The sequence below is a fragment of the Sparus aurata genome, chromosome 3 (genome assembly GCF_900880675.1).
Source record: "Sparus aurata chromosome 3, fSpaAur1.1, whole genome shotgun sequence".
In the NCBI taxonomy this organism is placed as follows: domain Eukaryota; kingdom Metazoa; phylum Chordata; class Actinopteri; order Spariformes; family Sparidae; genus Sparus; species Sparus aurata.
Genome location: NC_044189.1, coordinates 31,472,121 through 31,494,215, shown reverse-complemented (window position 1 = coordinate 31,494,215; position 22,095 = coordinate 31,472,121). Strand labels below are relative to the sequence as shown.

Genomic DNA, 22,095 nt, shown 5'->3' with positions numbered 1-22,095 from the left:
TAGTCGACAGCGTGGTTACTTTGGTGGTATCTTTATGGGGAGGGATGACATATTTCCACTTTTACGTAGATCCCAGTGGAGAGCGTGCACTGTGAAAGGTTTCCTTCTTTGACAAACACAGCTTGTGTCCGATAGTATTTTAGAAAAAAAAAAAAGAGCAGACCTGAAAGTAACGAGTACTTTTCAGCCTTCCTAGAAATTAACTCAAGTAAAAGTAAAAATATTTGACTTGAAAATGTATTCAAGTAAGAGTAATAAGTACCAAAGAAATCTAATACTCAAGTAAAGTACAAATCCTCTGGATATGTACTTAAGTACAGTACTCAAGTAAATTTACTCCGTTACTGTCCACCACTGCATACTATTTATTTGTGAGAGCCTTGAATTAGACTTGTGCAGCCAGCTCAAGATGGTGGAGACACGTCTTGCACGTCTTCATCTGAACTTTCTACACAGGTCACCTGGTTTTCACACTCTGTCAGTTTACACATGTCTGTGCACCTGAGGCCATTTGCAAGACACATACATTGTGGGAGTGAACATTTCTTTGTGCAGTTGCAGGCGAGTAGATCCAGGACAGCTTCATGTGCTGGCTGGCCTTCTATCCAGTGCAGCACCAACTGTTGACCTTCCTCCTTTGTCTCCATCTTCCAACCTCTGCCAACAGGGCTTGGCACTTGTGGGTACTTTTCTAGACATCTTCTCCAAATACCAGCCTGATAGTTAGCTCGCAGTATGTGTTGCCTCAAGCTATCCTTGCACGGTGGGAGTTGATGACTCTCGATTTCACCTGTCTTTGCACAGAAAAGGTGGTACCTGACTTCTGGGGCGCCGAAAAGGGGGGGATAAGGGGAAGGATTCTAGGGGCCTATCATTGACAATAATAAAATTATAATACTCACATTACAAAAATAATATGACACTAATTTGTTAGTTTATAATCATAAATATGCATCATTTAATGCACTGATAATAACACTAAGTTTATTTTGGAAACATTTCTCAAGCCCCCCCCCACCCACGTAAAATGGTTCGGTCCTCCCATCGAATCAACTGAACTGCTGCGCTGTGGTGTATTCAGTCAGTAAGGAGACGGAGAGAAGGCAAAATGCCCCAGAAGTCGGGTAGCCAAAAAAGGAAAGACAAAAAGATTAGGCAGGAGAGAGAAGCAAAAGGGCGTCAGTATGTCACCCAGTTTTTCCAAAAACAAGGTGGGTTTGGTTCATGTGGTGGAAAGTTCTGGAACACATTAGTCTGTTGTTTATCTTAACCTTGTGGTTTTTAAGCTAGCTCACTTTTCTCCCCATATTAGCTCATATTTTGGAAGAAAACTCTGGATTTTTAGATTTCACTGTTCACGTTTAGCAGGCTGCCCATATTTAATCAGTTGACCACCCCTCCTGTCAAAAATGATGAATGTTTGAACAGACACGTCAAGTGCAGCAGCAGCAGCCGCAGCTGTCTGTGAGCCCTGTGAGCCCCGTGAGCCCCCTACCCCTGAACCAGCCCCAGTAGGCCTACCTACCCCTGAACCAGCCCCAGTGCCCCCACCTACCCCTGAACCAGCCCCAGTAGGCCTACCTACCCCTGAACCAGCCCCAGTACCCCCACCTACCCCTGAACCAGCCACACTACCCCCACCTACCCCTGAACCAGCCCCAGTAGGCCTACCTACCCCTGAACCAGCCCCAGTGCCCCCACCTACCCCTGAACCAGCCCCAGTAGGCCTACCTACCCCTGAACCAGCCCCAGTACCCCCACCTACCCCTGAACCAGCCACAGTACCCCCACCTACCCCTGAACCAGCCCCAGTAGGCCTACCCACAACTGAGGAAGGAGGTGAGCAGCTCTGTGTTGAATTAATCTATTATTATGGAAAAAGATAAATTGAAATTAATGAATAAAGATCATTCTGAAATAAAAACACATGATTTAAATGGTTTAAAAAGCATATAGCCTATAACTTTATTTTGTTTTGTTGAAATTTAGCTATCACTGAAACTGAACTATAAACTCATTGAAATACTATGTTTGGTCAGTAGTTTGGGACTCTCACCCCTTGCTTTGCAGTAGGAAAAGAGGAGAAATCTTCTGGTGCTTGCAGACTAAGTGACTGCTCTCAATCCAATCAGAGAAACGTTAACAATATTGTTGGCTCTATGGCAACGACCATAGAGCCTCATTTATGTATTTTTTTCCACCCCAACTCTAATTCCACCACGTACAGTTTTGGAGATAAATTATTATTATTTTTATTTTTTTTTTTTTTACAAAATATAAACATATAACAAACTTCATAAAAACCACAACAAAAACATAATGAAAGACAGCATACAGTTTTTACATTGAGTGCAGTGGCTGGTCTAAGTGGGGGGGGGGGGGGGGGGGGGGGGGGTGATGTGCATGTTTGAAAGAAAAATTGTGTGTTATTGCTATAATAATAATTTTGGAGATAAATTAGACCTAAATGCAGGGCTACAAGAGGGAGACAGTGAGCAGCGGGGTACTGGTTGTGAAAATCACATGCATTTGTATTTTTCAGGTTATTCAATTTAAGAGAATTTTATATTTTAACCATTAAAGTTGCAGACTTGCAGACAATTAATCTAAATTCCATTGTATTCTGAGTGTTCAGTGCTTCCCCTACCAAGTAACTGTCATGTTGTTCTTTTCACACATATAGGAAATTATAGTCAAAAATATCATTAAAATGCACAGTTTTATGTAAACAGCATAACACATTTTATATACAGGGCTATACAGGGGCCCAGTAATATTTCTTTTCATGGGGCCCAAAATCCTTGGCAGCACCCCTGCCTGACTTTGTTGATCATGGTGGTTGATGCTTTTGGGGCATAGAGGACACATGTAAATGCCTCCAGTTTGTTGCTCAGTTCTGGTGAGAGGTCCCATTCCTGGCCCAACTTCAAGAATGTGTCTTGTGTTTCTTTGTTGTTCATCAGGAGTGTAAGTGCCCTTGTCTTCCCTTTGCCTGCAAAAGCGCTTACAGTGTCACATCCTGTGTAGGCATGCAACCCAATAAGAGCCCTACAAGTGTCCATGCCAATAGTGGCTGCAACCTTCTTGTGCCACACTTCAGGAACAATGGGGCCACAATCTTGTCACAGAATGCTAAAGACATGATAAAGACATCTGTGTCTTCTGAACAGATAACTATAGACTGGTATCCCTCTCTTGCGGCATGGGCGGCATGGAGAAGTAGTCATCCATCTGCTTCTTCTTGTTGACATTGAAGAGTTGACACCTCCTCACTGTCTTGATATGTTATTCTATAACATTTGTCAATCACAGTTGCATATAGAATCTTCTCCTTTAGCTTTTCTCTGTATTCCGGCTTCCTCCATTCATTCACTATGAAGCTAATGAGACTAGTTTTGTTATTGACTTTGGTCAGAAAGCTCCTCCACTGCCTCACCATCTGTGTGCTTGTGATATCCTGCAACTCATGACCAGTCTCTTCACCCCGTAGAGATCTTTCACTATTCTTGATTGAGTCCTGATTGTATGTGTCGAACACATACAGACCTGTCTGCTTTCAAGATGACTGCCCTCCCACCTGATTTCACTTCTCTCTTCTTACACATATCAGGTTTTCAGCTTGTTGGTTTTCATTGGGTCGTTGAATTTCTTTGCTGGTGTTTCTTTGTCTAGTCTCTCATCCTTGAAGTTTGCATAGCATTACTCACCAAACTCATATGCCTTCATCAGGTCGGAGGCAATGTCTTTGGGAGCTGTCTTTGCCGTAGAGATGCTAATGAGGTCTCGCTTCTCTGCAAATAAGGGCGTTTTCAAACCTGCCTTGTTTAGTTCAGTTGAATCGAACCCTAGAGTGTTTACCCCCTTGGTGCAGTTCGTTTGGGAAGGTGTCAACACATCAATCGCACTTGGGTGCGGACCAAAACAACCGTACCGAGACCTTGTAGGAGAGGTGGTCTCGGTCTGGTTCCAAACAAACTCTGGTACGGTTCGTTTGTGACGAGAACATGAGCCAACCTCGATCCGACTCAACTGCAGGAAGCATTAGTGCTTAACCCCGAATTTCCACTAGATACGTGTCTGCTGCGTTAAGGCTCGATCAGGTGTTTTGCTCCGCTGTCCGCCGTCCGGTAACCCTCACCAGTTGGGTTTGAGTCGGACATGGCGCAGTACAGTAGACAGCTGGCGTCGGGAGGCCGAGGAGTTCCCGCGATAATCACATGATCACTCCCGACCGCAGTTATAGGTCTGTGTTATAAAAACAACAACACGATTGATTGAAATATACCATCAAATGGGTTTATCCATACTTGTATGAGGCTAACCACTGCTGAAAATGCTTCCTCATCTTTCTGGATTCTTGGTGACTGTAGCTCTGAATGAGAAAGCTGTGATTTGTTGCCTTGTACCATCTCCCTTAACTGTCCTAGGAATGCACTGCGGTGCTCAGCTGTTAGGTAGTAACGCCCTACCGCTCCAGCTTTCAGGCTAAACCGTGATGTGCCTCCAGGAGTCTGGGTGTCTTTATTCACTGTGACTTCAATAGCCTGGTCTACAGGAATCCTCCCAAATGTGTTGTTATTTGACGGCTGCACTGAGAACTGGCCTGTCTTGAAGGCCTCATACACAGAAGGAGACTTCTCTCGGAGGTTGGTCATCTGAGCAAAGTAAGGGGACAGGTACCTGAGAGATGAGAGAGAGATTGATATTAATATTTTGGCTAGCAGTTTTTACACATTGAATTGATGCAGAATATACAAACATACAGAAATGCATAAGAAATGTACCTGGCATAATTAATCTTATCGTAGGCAAAACACCATGGGATCAAGGTTCTTATAGCATGGAGGTGCAACTCCCAGTCCCCCTCACGCACGCAGAAGGCCAAGTACTACATCCTCTACCATGTCAATGTATGACATCCAGAATGCAGAGAGCTCTCCACTGTTGTGACGGAGGTGTTCTAGAAAGTCAATGAATGAATGCTTTATGTGGAATGTAAATCACAATTAAATTGGATACATAGAAAATACATGATTATAGCTTCATGCAAATTTTCAAACTTGCTCACCTGTTACATATACTTCCAGGCCTTGGTCTTCAATGGTGACTGATCTCTGCTTCAGTTTCTCAATGTGTGTAAGATCAATTCTTGACAGATGTGATCCATAGACATTGGCCTGTACCACTATGTCATTAACTCTGTGTGATGTACCCTTTCCAGTGAGGGTTTCCTCAAGTCTATCAATATTATTCCATGCGAGATTGGTGAAGACATGAGGCTTGATGGAGGCTGGAAGTACAACTCTTTGGTTAGAGGCTGTTGCTAGTTTTTGGAGACACAGAGCAGTGTTGTTCTTTTCAAGCTGGGAGTAAGACATCCCATGCCCCAGCATGTTCAGTGTTTGTATGAGCTCAGTATTACCCGTCAGTGTTTTTACACCATACATGCGTAGAATGTGCTTTGGTGTTTTACGTTGACCACCTGTGACAGCGTATATTATGTCCTGATTAAATGATTGAACCAAAGCAGCGATCTTCTGTGTTTGAGTTTTGGTGTCAGGATTTCCAGTGAGCAGTCCAACGAGAAGCCATTCTAGTTGATCTGGTAAGGTGATATAACCAGTATCTTTCACATCAGATGGATGGAATGGCCAGAGGGTCACAGTCATCTCCTGTTTAATGATTGATCTGATATGTGATGATGTCTGATCTATGATCTTGTTGACATTGGTTGACTTGGCCCTCCAAATGTTGAGTTCCCTCAGCAGATTTTGATTTTCCAAGACAACATCCCTTCTAGAAACAGTTTGAGGAACCATCAGCAATTTGGCTTTGTCATCTGGAAATATATCGACAGAATTTCCCAGCTCATTTTCAAGCGTCCTTCGGATGTTCTTCTTTGTTGAATCCAGCAGGCTTGTAACTCCACCAGATAGCATGAATAATGTGAGCTTTGTGACCAAAGAAGTGACCTATACAACTGTTTTGTTGGGTATGATATCAGTTCTGATATACACAAAAAGGTCTTTATAGGCTTCCCTTTCAATCCTTTTATACTCTTCATCACCATCTGTTCCTGCATTGTTATCTTGGTTCTTGGGCTCCTTTTTCTTGATTCTTGTGTACTCCTTATAGCATGAACGATGATAGTGGGCCCCTGCAGCAACTACATCTCTTTTTTGGGTGGCACATTCTCTTAGTGTTTGGTCAGCATTTAATGCCACAGCTTGTGTGAGTTTTTCCCTTGACTTGGAGCCCTTTACAAACTTCCCTTTATTACAAAAAGTGCAGATTGGATCATATACTCTCACTCCATCTGAAGATCTCCTACTTGGTCTTTTTGGTAAGCTATTCTCTCCCGCTTCATCTGTCATGTTTTCTGTGGCTTTCCTTTTCAGAGTTTCTAATTCTCTTTTCATTGTAAAGAGGCTCCGGCATTTTCTGTGATAGTGGATTCTTGGGACTTCTTCTTCTCCAAGGTCTTTAGCAACATCTGTAATAGGGGCATAGTTTCTCACTTTGGCTGCATCAAGCAATGTTTTCCAGGATTCGTAGTCTTTGAGACCAAAGATTTTATCATCTTCTTTTTATATTTCATGGTGTATGATACACACTTCAGATTCTTTGTACGGGCTGTCCATTCTGAATCCAGATCTAAATCTCCTCTACTCAGTTCTATTGCGCAGGATTATCCAACCATCACATTAACTAAAAAGAAAATCACAAGGGCAGTAATGTAAACATTACAGGTTAATGAACATTTGTGTTGAAAAAAAGAAAGAGAAGGTTTGTTACATGACATTACTTAGACCCAACCCATCATAACATAAGCTTGACCTGATGTCACTTACATCCTCTTGGAAATGTTGGAAGATGTCCAACTGATGTAGATAGCTAGCCTGCACTGTAGCAGTTACTGTTACACTGTTTAACCTGCAAGCTAGATAGCCTGATAGATAGCTATAGGTATAATCTCCCTCTGTCTATTCCCCATTAATTCACAAGCACAAGAGAAAAAGTATTTTGTACTTACATTTAATACCCCTGGAACTTATTGGAAGTTGATTGAAGATGGCATAGTTGTTAGTGTTGTTATAGCCAGTCAACTGAACCAACTGACAAAACCTTGTCAAACTGTCAAAATCCATCAACATTCCGTGCATTAGCTACTTTATGACATTCTAACCGAAAGTGGGTGGGTATCAAAATACATGATAGAAACATTTTGTTAAACCACTTCCAAGTGTTTTGTTGACAACACTATTGATACATTTACTTTTTATTACAACTGTACATGAATAAATAGGCCATTTGGCCCTGGACTAATAGGGTATTCTATTTGTCCATGCTATTGGCTCCATTCCTATTTTGAAGACTTGTGCTGGCTGCACAAGTCTAATTTAAGGCTCTCACAAATAAATAGTATGAGTATATTGTACATTTTCTGAATCATCAGAGTGCCGTGAGTATTAAAGTTGTTGAGTGTTGTGTCCCTGGTGTTCTTTCATGCCAAAGGGATAAAAGAAAGCATACAGTTTAGGCGGAAATCGTGAGAAAATGTGTGTTATTTCTGGTTTAAATAAGTCATGTGACCTCTGTGTTTGTCAGACAGATTCAGTAATGGACTTAAATGAAAGCCTAAAAGGTCCCCTTTCCAACAATACCAAGCACCATATTATAGAATATTGACAATATACCTACCGTGAGCCTAAACCAAATATACACCAGCTTTCAAAAACGGAATTTACCTTAGGGGGTTAGTAACTTCATGAGCTAAAAAAAGTGATTTCGCTACCACCCCTGCACTGCTATCTTGATTTTTCTAGTACTAGGGGTGTATACCTTGCCAAAAAACAATGATAGCATTTGTCCCCCAATAATACCGATCAACACCCCTGGCTCATGGACTATATATGAAATGCTAATCTGTCTTTGGTGACAACCTAAAAAGTATGTCAGATTTATGTGAATAAAGCACTCAGAGGTACTCAAAGTCATTAAAACTCTAGCTGATGTATGGATTTGTCTCAGACACACACACAGAGTCACAGTCATTAAGGCCTGTTCATGCAAATTAAAGATGGATTAATAATAACTATCTGAAAGATCAGGTTGAAATGACTGTAATAGTCACTCATAAATCATTTTACGCCAAATAAATCATAAGAAATAATCAATACTTTTATAATATTAATGTATCCAAAATTCCACTGTACACTACCGGCTCAACAGACACAGTTAGTCTGATATCTGGTGAACAAAGTGGAGCACTGAGAAGAGGGAGATATTTCCCTCAGCAAAAAAGAGCTACAAGAGAGTAAATGTTTGGACTGACTTTAATCAGGTGGACACAAAGTGACTCCGAATAAATGATAATGCTTTCATTGGTGTGTCATCTGACAAGTTATCCTTATCAATGTAAAACATGATGATGGGTCAGTGCTGTGTTCACTAGTTTCCCCAAGTTGCCAAAAAATCTGTAAATGCAATTTTAAGGGCTCCTTATCAACCCAAAATACTCTTCAATGCTGGGTAAAAAAAAGAAAATAACTCTAACTATAACGCAGCAGGTAGTGGAGAAGACATGTTTGCACATTTGCCTCACTTGTGAATCTTTCTTTTTTCTTAGTCCAATTTAAACACAAGCTTTAACTCAGATTTTACCCTGCCTTTGGTGATATTCACAGATAGTCTAATGATCTGTCAAAATCATAAGGGCACAGGTACAGTTGGTACTATTTCTGAAGCACTGAACATTTAACTTGGAATTGCATTTTTTAATATTCTGGATTGTAAAAATAATAAACGTGAAATATGTACAGTATCTCACAAAAGTGAGTACACCCCTCACATTTCTGCAAATACTTTGTTATATCTTTTCATGAGACAACACTGAAGAAATGACACTTTAATACAATGTAAAGTAGTAAGTTTACAGTTTGTAAACTTTGTTTACAGTGTAAATTTGCCTCATAATAACTCAACACACAGCCATTAATATCTAAACCGCTGGCAACAAAAGTGAATACTCTCCTAAGTTAAAATGTCCAAATTGTGCCCAAAGTGTCAATATTTTGTCTGGACATCATTATTTTCCAGCACTGACTTACCCTCTTGGCCATGGAGTTCACCAGAGGTTGCTACTGGAATCCTCTTCCACTCATCCATGACAACATCACGGAGCTGGTGGATGTTACAGACCTTGCGCTCCTCCACCTTCTGTCTCAGGATGCCTCACAGATGCTCAATAGGGTTTAGGTCTGGAGACATGCTTGACCAGTCCATCACCTTTACCCTCAGCTTCTTTAGCAAGGCAGTGGTCGTTTTGGAGGTGTTTGGGTCATTATCATGTTGGAATGGAATACTGCCCTGCGGCCCATTTTCTGAAGGGAGGGGATCATGTTCATGTCACGGTATATGTTGGCATTCATGGTTCCCTCAATGAACTGTAGCTCCCCACTCCCGCAGCACTCATGCAGCCCCAGACCATGACACTCTTACCACCATGCTTGACTGTAGGCAAGACACACTTGTCTTTGTACTTTTCACGTGGTTGCCGCCACACACGCTTGACACCATCTGATCCAAATAAGTTTATTTTGGTCTCATCACATGGTTACAGTAATCCATGCCCTAAGTCTGCTTGTCCTCAGCAAACAGTTTGCAGGCTTTTTTGTGCATCATCTTTAGAAGAGGCTTCCTTCTGGGATGACAGCCATGCAGACCAATTTGATGCGTATGGTCTGAGCACAGGCTGACCTCCCACCCCTTCAACCTCTGCATCAATGCTGGCAGCACTCATATGTCTATTTTCCAGAGACAACCTCTGGATATGACGCTGAGCATGTGCACTCAACTTCGTTGGTCGACCATGGCGATTCCCTGAGTGGAACCTGTCCACCGTGCTGCAGCTCAGTTTCAGTTTCTATATCTTCTTATAGCCTAGGCCATCTTCATGTGAGCAACAATTCTTTTTTTCAGATCCTCAGAGAGTTCTTTGCCATGAGGTACCATGTTGAACTTCCAGTGATCAGTATGAGAGAATGTGAGAGCAATAACGCCAAATTTAACTCACCTGCTCCCCATTCATACCTTGTAACACTAACGAGTCACCTGACACCGGGGGTGGGCCCAATTTGGACGATTTCACATAGGGGTGTACTCACTTTTGTTGCCAGCGGTTCAGACATTAATAGCTGTGTGTTGAGTTATTTTTTCAGTGTTGTCCCATGAAAAGATATATAAAATATTTACAAGAATATGAGGGGTGTACTCACTTTTGTGAAATACTGTATATAATAATATAAACAATAATTAAGCAGACTTAATAGTAAAAATGTATGCATTTATGACTAACGTCAAAATATATTTTAAGCCAGACACAGTCAATGAAAATGACAGTGATACACAATTGAAAAATGTGCATTGCTCTATAACAGCAGGCACCATCAGAGGTGTGTTGTCCAAAATAAACTCAAATGAAATGTTATCTCTCATTGTCTTCAATTTTCTAATCTGACACCTCCATCAGCAATGCTGAAACCATCTAATAGGTCAGTACCTTCCGAAACCATTAAAAATGACTGTTACCACAATGGTTCATAGATCTGTTTCTTATCTGCCACTGCCATGGTTCAGGTTCGGTTGGAGTACTTGATTAGGGTTGAGAAAAGGTTGGTATTAGATGAGACAAACAATGTAACAATTGTAGATAAGGAACTTAAATAACTGCCAAAAGTGCCCAGTGTATGGAAGAGGATTACTGTGACAAATGTATTTGAGTTCTGACTTTTTTTTCTCCAAACTCTTATTTATCAGAGCTAACTGGGACTCAGGAGTTGTTTGCACCAACTGGTCTTACTATGAGATAACAGTGTTGGGAAGGATACTTTCAAAACGTATTCCGTTACAGAATACATGCTCAAAAATGTCATCTGTAACATATTCCGTTACATTACTCAGTCTGAGTAAGGTATTCTGAATACTTGGATTACTTCCACATCGAATTGCATTTCATAAATGTAGCAATGCAGCAATCAAATCCTGCTTACTAAACAGACCTATTCTGCTGCTGAATGTGTTAGGCCCAAGTCTCCATGAAAGAGCAATATATTTTTTATATATATAATTTGCTTTAGAGGAACAAAGACTATAAGGGTATGTTAATGCAAAAGATGTTTTGCTTGGTTAAAAAAGGAGAAGAATTGACCAATTTTCCCTTTTCAGTTTCTTTATTTACTCAGCTGTCAGAAGTGGGAAAATGGACAAATGTAAATATTCTGTTTCTGTACAGAATTTGCTGTTACATCTAACATTCTTTTTCACTGAGCGACTAAGTGCATAGGTGTTGCAACTTATCATCATAAAATAAAGAGCACCAAAAGAAAACCTGGCAAATTATTATTATTATTATTATTAAACTACGCCACCAAATATCATTTTACCCACATGAAACAATGTTACATGGAAAAACCAACATTATTTCTTGGTGATGCAACAACAAAGGCTAGCAGTAAAAACCTATCCAAAATGTCAATGTTGCACATAACCTAGGGTGAAAAAAATAAAAACAATAAACATTTATAGTTGGCATGTAAGGTGTTGCTTTTATATGAATGTCAGATGAAAAAAGACAACAGTTGGTTATGCAAGAATAATGAGGTTGTCAATGTATGCATTGCCTGTGAATGCCTGTGAACCCAAAGACCAATGTGTTTTGAGCCAACTACCTACATATCTGACTGACCCACTCTACAAGTCAACACTCCAGTAAAGCTGGTTGTATTGCAGCAGGAGAGCCTGTTTAAAGTGCACATCTGTCATTTTGTTACAGTGTGGAATGAAAATAAGTCCTCCCTGGCAAAAGAGTTGCTTGATAGGAGCACTTGATGGCAGAGTAGTATTGTACTTTAAAAAGAGGGCTCTGATCATTGGATGGATCTTCAATAAAGCCAATGACTTGTCTGGATCTTGGAGACACCAAATTGCCAGAGGTATTGACTCGCCAGCCTTGACTCGCATATGAACTTAAGTGACATCCCATTCTTGATCCATAGGGTATAATATGACGTCGGTTCAACCTTTGCAGCTATAGAAGCTTCAACTCTTCTGGGAAGGCTTTCCACAAGGTTTAGGAGTGTGTTTATAGGAATTTTTTACCATTCTTCCAGAAGCGCATTTGTGAGGTCACACACTGATGTTGGACAGGAAGGCCTGGCTCTCAGTCTCTGCTCTAATTCATCCCAAAGGTGTTCTATCGGGTTGAGGTCAGGACTCTGTGCATGCCAGTCAAGTTCATCCACACCAAACTCTCTTATCCATGTCTGTATGGACTTGCTTTGTGCACTGGTGCACAGTCATCTTGGAACAGGAAGGGGCCATGCCCAAACTGTTCCCAAAAAGTCAGGAGCATGGACTTGAAGCATTCAGAGTTCCTTTCACTGGAACTAAGGGGCCAAGCTCAGCTCCTGAAAAACAACCCCACACCATAATCCCCACTCCACCAAACTTTACACTTGGCAAAATGCAGTCAGACAAGTACCGTTCTTTAGGCAACTGGCAAACCCAGACTTGTCCATGAGATTGCCAGGTGGAGAAGCACGATTCATCACTCCAGAGAACATGTCTCCACTGCTCTAGAGTTCAGTGGCAGCGTGCTTTACACTACTGCATCCGACGCTTTGCTGATACATGGCTTGGATGCAGCTGCTTGGCCATGGAAACCCATTCCATGAAGCTCCCTACGCACTGTTCTTGAACTAATCTGAAGGCCACATAAAGTTTGGAGGTCTGTAGCGATTGACTCTACAGAAAGTTGGTGACCTCTATGTGCCTCAGCGTCCGCTGACCCTGCTCCGTCATTTTACATGTCCTACCACTTAGTGGCTGAGTTGCTGTTGTTCGCTTCCACTTTATTATAATACCACTGACAATTGACTGTGGAATATTTAGGAGCGAGGATATTTCATGACTGGACTTGTTGCACAGTTGGCATCCTATCACAGTACCACACTGGAATTCACTGAGCTCCTGAGAACAACCCATTCTTTTACAAATGTTTGTAGAAACAGTCTGCATGCATAGGTGCTTGCTTTTATACACCTGTGGCCATTGAAGTGATTGGAGCACCTGATTTCAATTATTTGGATGGGTGAGTGAATACTTTTGGCAATATAGTGTACCTCTGCACCTCTTCCTCTGCTAAAGAACATCTTCTGGATGACCTTCAACGTCAGCATTTCCAGTGGTGCCGGCATCCTCAGAAGGCTCTGTGTGAAGAAGACGAGTCTCTTGGACCATTGCTCTTTTCATGGCTTCCCTCTCTTAATCTGCAAGCCACCACAGTTGAAACTCTGGGATGGTGGAAGCCGCCATCCTTGCCTCATGGGAGGCCAACACCTGCCCAAATCCAGTGTCAATGGCTTTGATAACAGCTGAGAGGATGTGGGTTGAGGACTGCACTTGTTTCAACTTTTCAGCTGACTTGGCTTTTAGGCTGAGAATGGTGGGAACTATGTATCCAAAGTAACATTTCTTTTCTCCCTGGAGCAGGTTGAGTAGGCAAGAGGTTTCAGAATGGCTGTGTACTCTTTTAGAAACATTGTCTCTTGAGGATTCAATTTGGCCACTTTCAGATGGTCACAGAGTCCATTGAGCTGACTCTCAGTGAGACTCATTAACTTCTCGATTGCATGATACTCTGAGCTCCACCAAGTCACTGAAGGTACCACATCTCATTTGGGCAATTTCCTCAATGGCATCAACAGCACCTGATGAGCGATAAGCCTTATTCCAGATTCCAGCACATTTTTACACTGCACTTCTGTATAATTTTCGAGAAACACCCTGTGAGGCAACTTTGTCATGATTAGTCGTGGCAACAAGACAAGTATTTGCATCACATTGATGGTGAGGTGGCTCCTCTTCCTCCTCCTGAAGAACTGCAGAGACATCGGCAAACTGCACATCATCTGTGCTATCCATCTCATCATCCATTTCACACCCTCCTACATTCATTGAATGCCTTAACAAAATTGCACCCATTGTCAGTGATTGTGGCACTGACTTTACCTTGGATCTGGAACTGTGCATGAACCTGTCTAATTTGGCATCAATGACATCAGAGGTGTGGCAGCTCCTTATCTTTTGACCTGTCAACGCAGCAGACTTTCGATCTACTGTCCCTGCCTTAATCCAGTGACATGCGATTCCCGTGAAACTCCTATGGTGGGTTGTCCATATATCTGCTGTTGTGCACACAGTTGGAACATCCTGAAGAGTTTAAGTCAGTGCTTCCTTCATATTTTGAGATCCCCTTACAATGCGCAGCATCAATGTTTTTCTGCACATTGGTGTCCTACCCCCACTAATTCCTTAGATAATCTTACGGAATGGGGCATTCTCCACTTATAAAATAGGCTGCACATCTGCAATTATGAACTCAAGAACCAAGGAGTTTACTTTCCTTTGGGTGATTGCTGAGGAGCTGAGTGTTGCTTGTTAGAGAGGAGGTGTGGTGGACATGGCACTTCATTCACCACAATCACCTGCTCTTTGCAAGACACTAGAATGCTTCCGCTATAGAAAGACAGAAAGAGCACAAATTAATAACACTGAAATTGTTTTATGCTTGGAAGAATAAAGAGGACTATTGTAGGCCTATACATGTGGTTACTCTTTAGGCTAAATACAACATCCAAGAGGTGCTGATGGTGTCATTACACTTCACAGTAATCATTATGCATACTCATATGCAGTCTAAGCTAACACAACTAATTTTAGCTAACGTTAGCTAGCATATCAAATAGGGCTAGTCAGTCTTTCAACGTCTCTGGGGCTAGTAAATTAGCACATGAGAATGTAAAGTCGCACATCAACTAAGCAGGTAGCTACCTGACAACTATAAAATAGCATGGTGACCAGTAAAACTACAGCAGACAACTACCCCTGGCTAATTAAAAAAATTACTCAAAGATGCTTCTTCAGGTTGGAGGTGGAGTCTTTGGACGCTGAAAGGAGGTTGGTTGCTGGCAAGAAGGGGTTGCACTACACAGTTATATTTCATTCTTCCTTCTCTTTCTTTAATGTGAAATGCTGTTTGAATTTCCAAGATAGAAAGACATTCCTGCCCTGGCTCTGGCTCCAGCTCTACCTCTAACTCCTGCTCCTCTTCCGACTCCATTGTGACTGATCACGCAAATAGTGCTAGCTCATTTTCGTTTCTTTCGTTTTCATGTTGAGGCTTCTGGGAAATGCATCGAGTTGCCTTAACTTATTTAGAGAGTAAATAAACTAGTGAAACAGAGAAGTACCGTCATTTAATCCATTGATTTCAGCAATGTAACTGTATTATGAATACCATCTATCTAAATTGTAACTGTAACGGAATACAGTTATTTATAATTTGTATTCTGAATGCATAACGCCGGTACATGTATTCCATTAATCCCCAACACTGTGTACTAAGAATGGTTTTAACTGCTAAATCGGTCTTAGTTAAGGCCAATCTGTAGAATGGATTCTAAGTCGGTTGCACCAACCAAATTTAAGCCTGGTCTTAGCTACGCCCAGTTTCAGCGATGCATGATCAAGTGAATGCTACATGACTGTGGCTGTTGCCTAGCAGCCAGGTGTGTTGTAGGACATGTGTTAAAGGGATAGTTCGGGTTTTTTGAAGTGGGGTCATATAAAGTACATATCTATCGATCTGTTTCCTACCGTAATCACCGATCAGCGCAGCCTCAGTTTGGAGAAGTAGAGAGCCGCTCCAGCCCAGACGCTCAGCTTTGTACTGCAGTGAACGGGGTCCAGAGAAAAAGTGAAATTAACCACCTAAAACAAGGCTCCCCTAAAAAAATCTATAACAGTTCAAGTGTACGTTGTATAGGTAAAATTCACACTGCTTTACATCGCCGTCAGACCGTGCTTTCTTTTGGCACTACATTTTCTCAACCACAGAACCTCCGTATCCCTACGCACTAGCGTAACTGGGCAACAACTGATCTGCGAGCGGCGGAATACAACGCGAGGCCCAGCTGCTGGACAAGAGGTTTACTTTCGATAAAAACGAAACTTAACTCTCCGTATCCTTCCGCATTAGCGCTCATGCGTAGGGATACGGGGGTTCTGCGGTTGAGAAAATGTAGTGCCAAAAGAAAGCGCGGTCTGACGGCGATGTAAAGCAGTGTGAATTTTACCTATAAAACGTACACTTGAACTGGTGTAAATTTTTTTAGGTGAGCCTTGTTTTAGGTGGTTAATTTCGCTTTTTCGCTGGACCCCGTTCACTGCAGTACAAAGCTCTCTCTCTCTCTTCTTCTCCAAACTGAGGCTGCGCTGATCGGTGATTACGGTAGGAAACAGATTGACTATAGATATGTACTTTATATGACCCCACCTCAAAAAACCCGAACTATCCCTTTGAATTAGATTTAGTTACATGCAAATTTATTGTCATTGTGCACTGTACAGAGACAACAAAATGCAGTTAGCGTCTAACCAGAAGTGCAAAAAGTAGTAAAGTGCAAAGTATGTACAGTATAAATAAGTTAAAAGAGTGACGTAGCTCCCTTAACCTCCTGGATAGCCACCACAAGCAAACACTGACTGCTAAGCAATCCAATGTAATAATAGACTTCTTTCAAAATATTGAGTTTTATGAGTTGGTGAGTTAGGGGAAACTGAAACGCTGTCTATGACCAACTCTAATCTTTATCCCCTCTTGTAAATTTGGCAATTCCTGTCTGCCTGCCGTAACTGTCAGAATGACTCAGAATGCCAAGTTATGACCGATTTAGCTTATGGCCATGCGTAAACCCTGTTGGTGCACTGTAGTGCAGGTATTGATTAATATGTAAGCACAGCCATACAGTATAGACTTACAGTGACAATCTCTAAACATTAAAAAATCCACCAGCTGAGAGGAGTAATGCAATTATACAGCAGTTAAGTTATCTTGAAGCATGTAGGTCAAATCTACATAAAAGAAACATAAAATGATATTATTTTAAATGCTTTCTGTTTGGCAACATCTTTAGGGAATGCATTTCTCCAAATTATTGATGAAAAGATACGTGATATTTATGCTGACAATGTCAAAGACTGATTTGTTTTTATCAAGTGATAATCATCTGCAGAACATCTGCTGTCACTGTTTCATATATGGACACACCAATGTCCAGCAGCATTTCACAAACTTTAACTTCTTAATGTCTGTTTATAAGTGTCTAAATCTAAAACTATTTACTTATCTGTTGTGATCTCTGAAGCAACAGCAGTGGCTTCAAATTTGTATTTGTTTTGCATGTTTTTAATCATTCTTAAATGACTTCAAGATCTGTCAGCTTACGTTCTTCCTTTTCTAACAACCACAATAGAAATAGGCTTTGAGCTTTATTGTGTTTTATATCCCTAAAAACATTTTTATATGTCAGGTTCTATCTATCTATCTATCTATCTATCTATCTATCTATCTATCTATCTATCTATCTATCTATCTATCTACATATGATTGTATACTCTGTAATACTTATTTTCACTTGTCAAGACGGTGGTGGCAAACTTTTCTGCCAGATCAATATGATATTATTCTCAGGCTGAAGCTTTTTCAGTGGATTTAAAATGTAAATACTGAAAAGTACTGAAAACACCCCTTTGAGCTGTGCAAAGATTTCTGTGGCTGCAAAATGATTGTGGACTTTCCACATTTATCCTCCCTCATATATAAGAATGTTCCAACTATATACTTCTCTGATATGAATGTATTTTCTCTCAAATCTGATTAGAACTTTTGTTATTGTTGTATGCCTTATTATTCAGCATAACTTCAGCAGTTACTGTATGTGTCAGTGATTGTGTATGTTAAAGGCCTAACCTCAAACTCTTACTTTTGCACACACTTGTCATTAATGTGTATTGTATTATTACAGACAAATAATAAAAAATGTAATTCAAAATGTATTGTGCATTGTATTTTGTCGATGTAAAAATTCAGAGAACTTATTTGGACTTAGTTGTAGAGTTGTTAGTTGTAGAGAAAGACTGATGACGATATCATTAATATCATTATGTAAAAGTAATTCATTTATAAAATACATACAGATATTCTCAGGTATTACTCATCACACTGACTCTGTGTTAATGGAAACCTTGATCCCATAATGTATACAGACAGAATTACAATAGCTGAATTACGTAAGGGATAATGCCCAATGAGGTGTCCATAAACAAGTATTTATGGACAACTCGGAGGCCTAAGAACAGTTGCCTCCGTGAAGTCCATTAATACCTCTTTATAGACACCTCGAAGGGCATTATCCCGCTTATACCGTGGTCACTTGCCAAAGAAAAGAAAGTAACACCATTTATTTATATTTTCATGCGTTTTACAATCAAAATATAAAGTTTTTCACATGTTCCCCTGGTAACGCCTGAGGGTTTGACTAATACCTGGAACAATCATTACCCTCCCGTAAGGTTCTTACGCAACGGAAACGTTGTTCACTCCTCCAGTAAATAGGATGGACCATAGATACGACTTGGCAATGGGAGATATTCTAGTCCGCTCAGCGATGAGTCAGAAAGCTAACGCTATGCTAGCAAGATTCAAAGTCAATAACATTGCGTACGGTTGACAAACAGTAAATATAATTTGACAGTATGTTTAACAACAAGACTAGCTAGATAACCAGTCATGTGATTGTCCCCAAATCAACATCAAGATTTTCACGGACAAATGATCGGCTGTGTGTAATGTTACTGTGGCCGCAGCCTGAAGTAGAGAGTTGAACAACGAACGGGATGTGAGATTATTCGAGTATCAGTAAATTTAGAGGGGAAGTGTACTTTCTGCAGCTTGTGTGTTACAGTCGTCATCCTGTGGTGTTCAGAGGATAAGACACTGAAGCACTGACGGACTGCACTCAGTGTTGGAAATAAAATATACAGATTTGATACGCCAGCTAGCACATTGATTTAGAGTGGTTAACAGACAATTTGACTGGAACTACTTGGTAGGTGTCCAAATATCAGTTATTAATGGACACCCTGCAGCCAATCACAATCGAGTTTTCCCCCAGACCATGGTATAAAGTATTGTTAAAGCTAGGGTTTGGGAGTTATTTTAGATGGTTGTTGTATTTGTAGAAAATCTCTTAACAGCCTAACAGCAATCATTCGAATTATCTAGGAAAAGGGGGAAAATACAGCACCTTTGGCTGTCATAGGGCTTTAAAAGTTCCATTCAAAGATTTAATTTAAATTGGATATTGCTCAGTAAATGGGTTGTGGATTTAAAGGCCTCAATGGGGAGATTATTCCAGAGAAAGGAGGCACAATAGGAATAGTCTGCTGACTTCTATAGTCAATACAATCACCAGAATAAATGTTGGCAAAGCACATTTCTGCAAAACCACAGCTAGGTTAAAACTATAAAATACACATGAGTGGGCTTGTTAAAAACACAAGCACAACTAGAAATGGACCTGGGGTCAAGCTTTCAAATGATGAAAACATGACATACATTGCTGCTTGAAAGAATGTGAACTCCTTGAGCAGTCTTGATGTTTCTGTTGTTTTACCACGATTTTGTTATTTTATCAACACCAGCTTTTATATATGAAATGTCAGATTTATGTTTATAAATTGTGTGTACTTGTTTAGTGGGACTTGTTTAAGTAGCCCAAAAACTACTTGAAACATGGAATTAGTGTGTGTGCAGAAGTAAGTGAATCCCCAGCTGCATTGGTAAAGTCAAGCAGGTCACATACTCAGGTGAAACACATTCGGGTGCTTAATTAATCATTTAAGCAGACCAGTGAAATGAGACAACCAAATCACTGTAGTTCAATACAGATCAACAATACTAAGAGGAAAGGAGAGGACATGAGGAAGATGGTAGTAACTGCCCATCAGTCTGGGGAGGGCTATAAGACCATCTCCAAAATATTCCAGCTCCATCCATCAGACAAATGCTTTACAAATGAGGGGCCTTCAACATGTCAGCAACTCTGCCTAGAAGTGGACTCCCATAACCCAGAAGCACCAGAAAAATAATGACTCAGGTAAAGGCCAACCCGCACATCACCTCTAGAAAGTTGCAGATCTCCCTGGTAGCATGTAGGACAAATGTGCATGCATCTACAATCAGATGAAAATTGAATAGCCATTACCTTCATGGGAGCATTGCTAGAAGGAAGCCTCTGCTGTCAAAAAAGAACAAAGCTGCCCGTTTCAACTTTGCCAGAGAGCACTTGGACAAACCAGGGGCCTTCTAGAAGTCCATTCTCTAGACACAGTCTGGTCTAGTACAACATACAGTTGTCTGGTCACAATCAAAACACTGTCAAAACACAATACACTGTGTGTGTGTGTGTGTGTGTGTGTGTGTGTGTGTGTGTGTGTGTGTGTGTGTGTCACATCAGCAATAAAATTGCTGCCTGTGTTTGACAGGAGATCCTTCAGAGGCTGATGAATCTCAATGTTTATCTCCATGCACTCCAGGTTTAATGCACTTGTACATTATGTACAACAGCATACAGTATAGCACACCACATTATGCTTCATGCAATGCAGACTTTGAGTGGTATAGAAATATGTGAGGATACAGTGCAGATATAATTTACTCTATATACGTATACAAGAAGGAAAGAAGGACATATTCTGTTCACAGAAGCCACCAGAATATTTCAAATAGAAAATTCCTTGACTGCTTAAAAAATGTGTCCAACACAATAAAACAACAGTACATTCAGTGTTCAACTTTTCTTCAAATGTGAGAAAATGTCCAGACATTAATACTGAGTATTGTAAAAAGTGTATTGTCATGCCTTGGGGAGATATAGCCAGCTCAGCTAGAGATATTTTGGAAGTATGAAACAGCTAGAAGTGTGAATTTTATTGGCGCCCAGTGCACAGTAAGTTCTCTTATAGAGTTCATCCCACCTGCAGGTGGATGACTGATCCTCCAATTTGTTATTATTATTATTATTATTTCTTTTTAATCTTATATACTATTTTAATCCCAAATTGGGAAATTCTTTTTTCCACTCACATTACACACAGGTGTGCACACACAAACACACACATGCAGTGTAGAGGAGATGAGTGAAGGGGCTGCCACACATGCCACGGCATCCAACGAGCAGTGTTAGGGGTCGGTGCCTTGCTCAAGGGCACCTCAGCAATGTCCAGGATGTGAACCAGCATTCTCCAACTGCCGGTCCACATCATTCTTTTTTTGGTCTGGATCGGACTTGAACTGGTGACCCTCAAGTCCCCAAGCCAAGTCTTGGCTGAGCTATTGCCGCCCCAAATAATACAATAAGATCCTTGCATTCTCCTGTTCTAACTGGTCATTGATAGATTTCCCTCCCTTCTTAGATTTATGTATTAAAGTTTCCCTTGCTGCAATTTTATTATTTGTAAATGCTCTTATTTCTGTTGGACAGTGTTTCCTCAATAAAAACACAAATCTGAACCATAGATATGCATTAAATCTTTAAAATCAGTTTTTCCATCATATCCTGTAAGGTGCCGTCATCAAACAACACTCCATCTTGGAGTTGCTGCTGCAGCCACAGGACGCCATGACACCATCTGCAGGAGGAGTATGGCGCCCTCTCTGTCGAGATGTTGTAAATCGGGAGGCCAATACAGATTCTACTATTGGGGAGCTGGCTTTTTTGCAGCGACAACACAGCCTGCTGCAGGAGGAGCTGCTGCGGCTGCGGGATGCCGAGAGCCGGTTCAAGGACAGTGAGAAGTAGAGATGGGATTTATGGCTCTTTGAGGGGAGGGGAGCCGGATCTTGGTGAGCTGTTCCTTTCAAAGAGCCGTTCAAAAAACTGGCTCATTCGACTGATTTTTATATCTATTAAGTTTTAAGAAGCCAGCCTGGTGGTAACTCATTTTATCTTGGAAATAATCACTGGGAGGTATGATGGGGTGAGATTTGGAACAAAATAATACAAAATTAGATATCCCACCAATATCTGAGTTTGAATTATTCTGAAATATTGATTATAACCTCATTTGACATGTGTGGACTAGATTTTAAAGTCTGATCTGGATTCATTGTAAATATTCCACAAGGTTGCG

At 40.9% G+C, this 22,095-nt stretch overlaps 1 protein-coding gene across 4 annotated transcripts in view; it reads left to right on the top strand.

Annotated features, from left to right (window-relative positions):
* arhgef2a (Rho guanine nucleotide exchange factor (GEF) 2a) overlaps positions 1-22,095 on the top strand; it is a 148,457-nt gene that overhangs the window by 90,999 nt on the left and 35,363 nt on the right. The window contains exon 23 of one of the 4 annotated variants that reach the window (XM_030411616.1): positions 21,529-21,916. The exons of the other annotated variants lie outside the window; for them this stretch is intronic. Within the exon in view, the coding sequence (XP_030267476.1) occupies positions 21,529-21,764 (236 nt within the window). The 3' untranslated portion in view covers positions 21,765-21,916. Of the gene's footprint in view, positions 1-21,528; positions 21,917-22,095 lie in introns of those variants that run through there. 4 annotated transcript variants of the gene reach the window in all.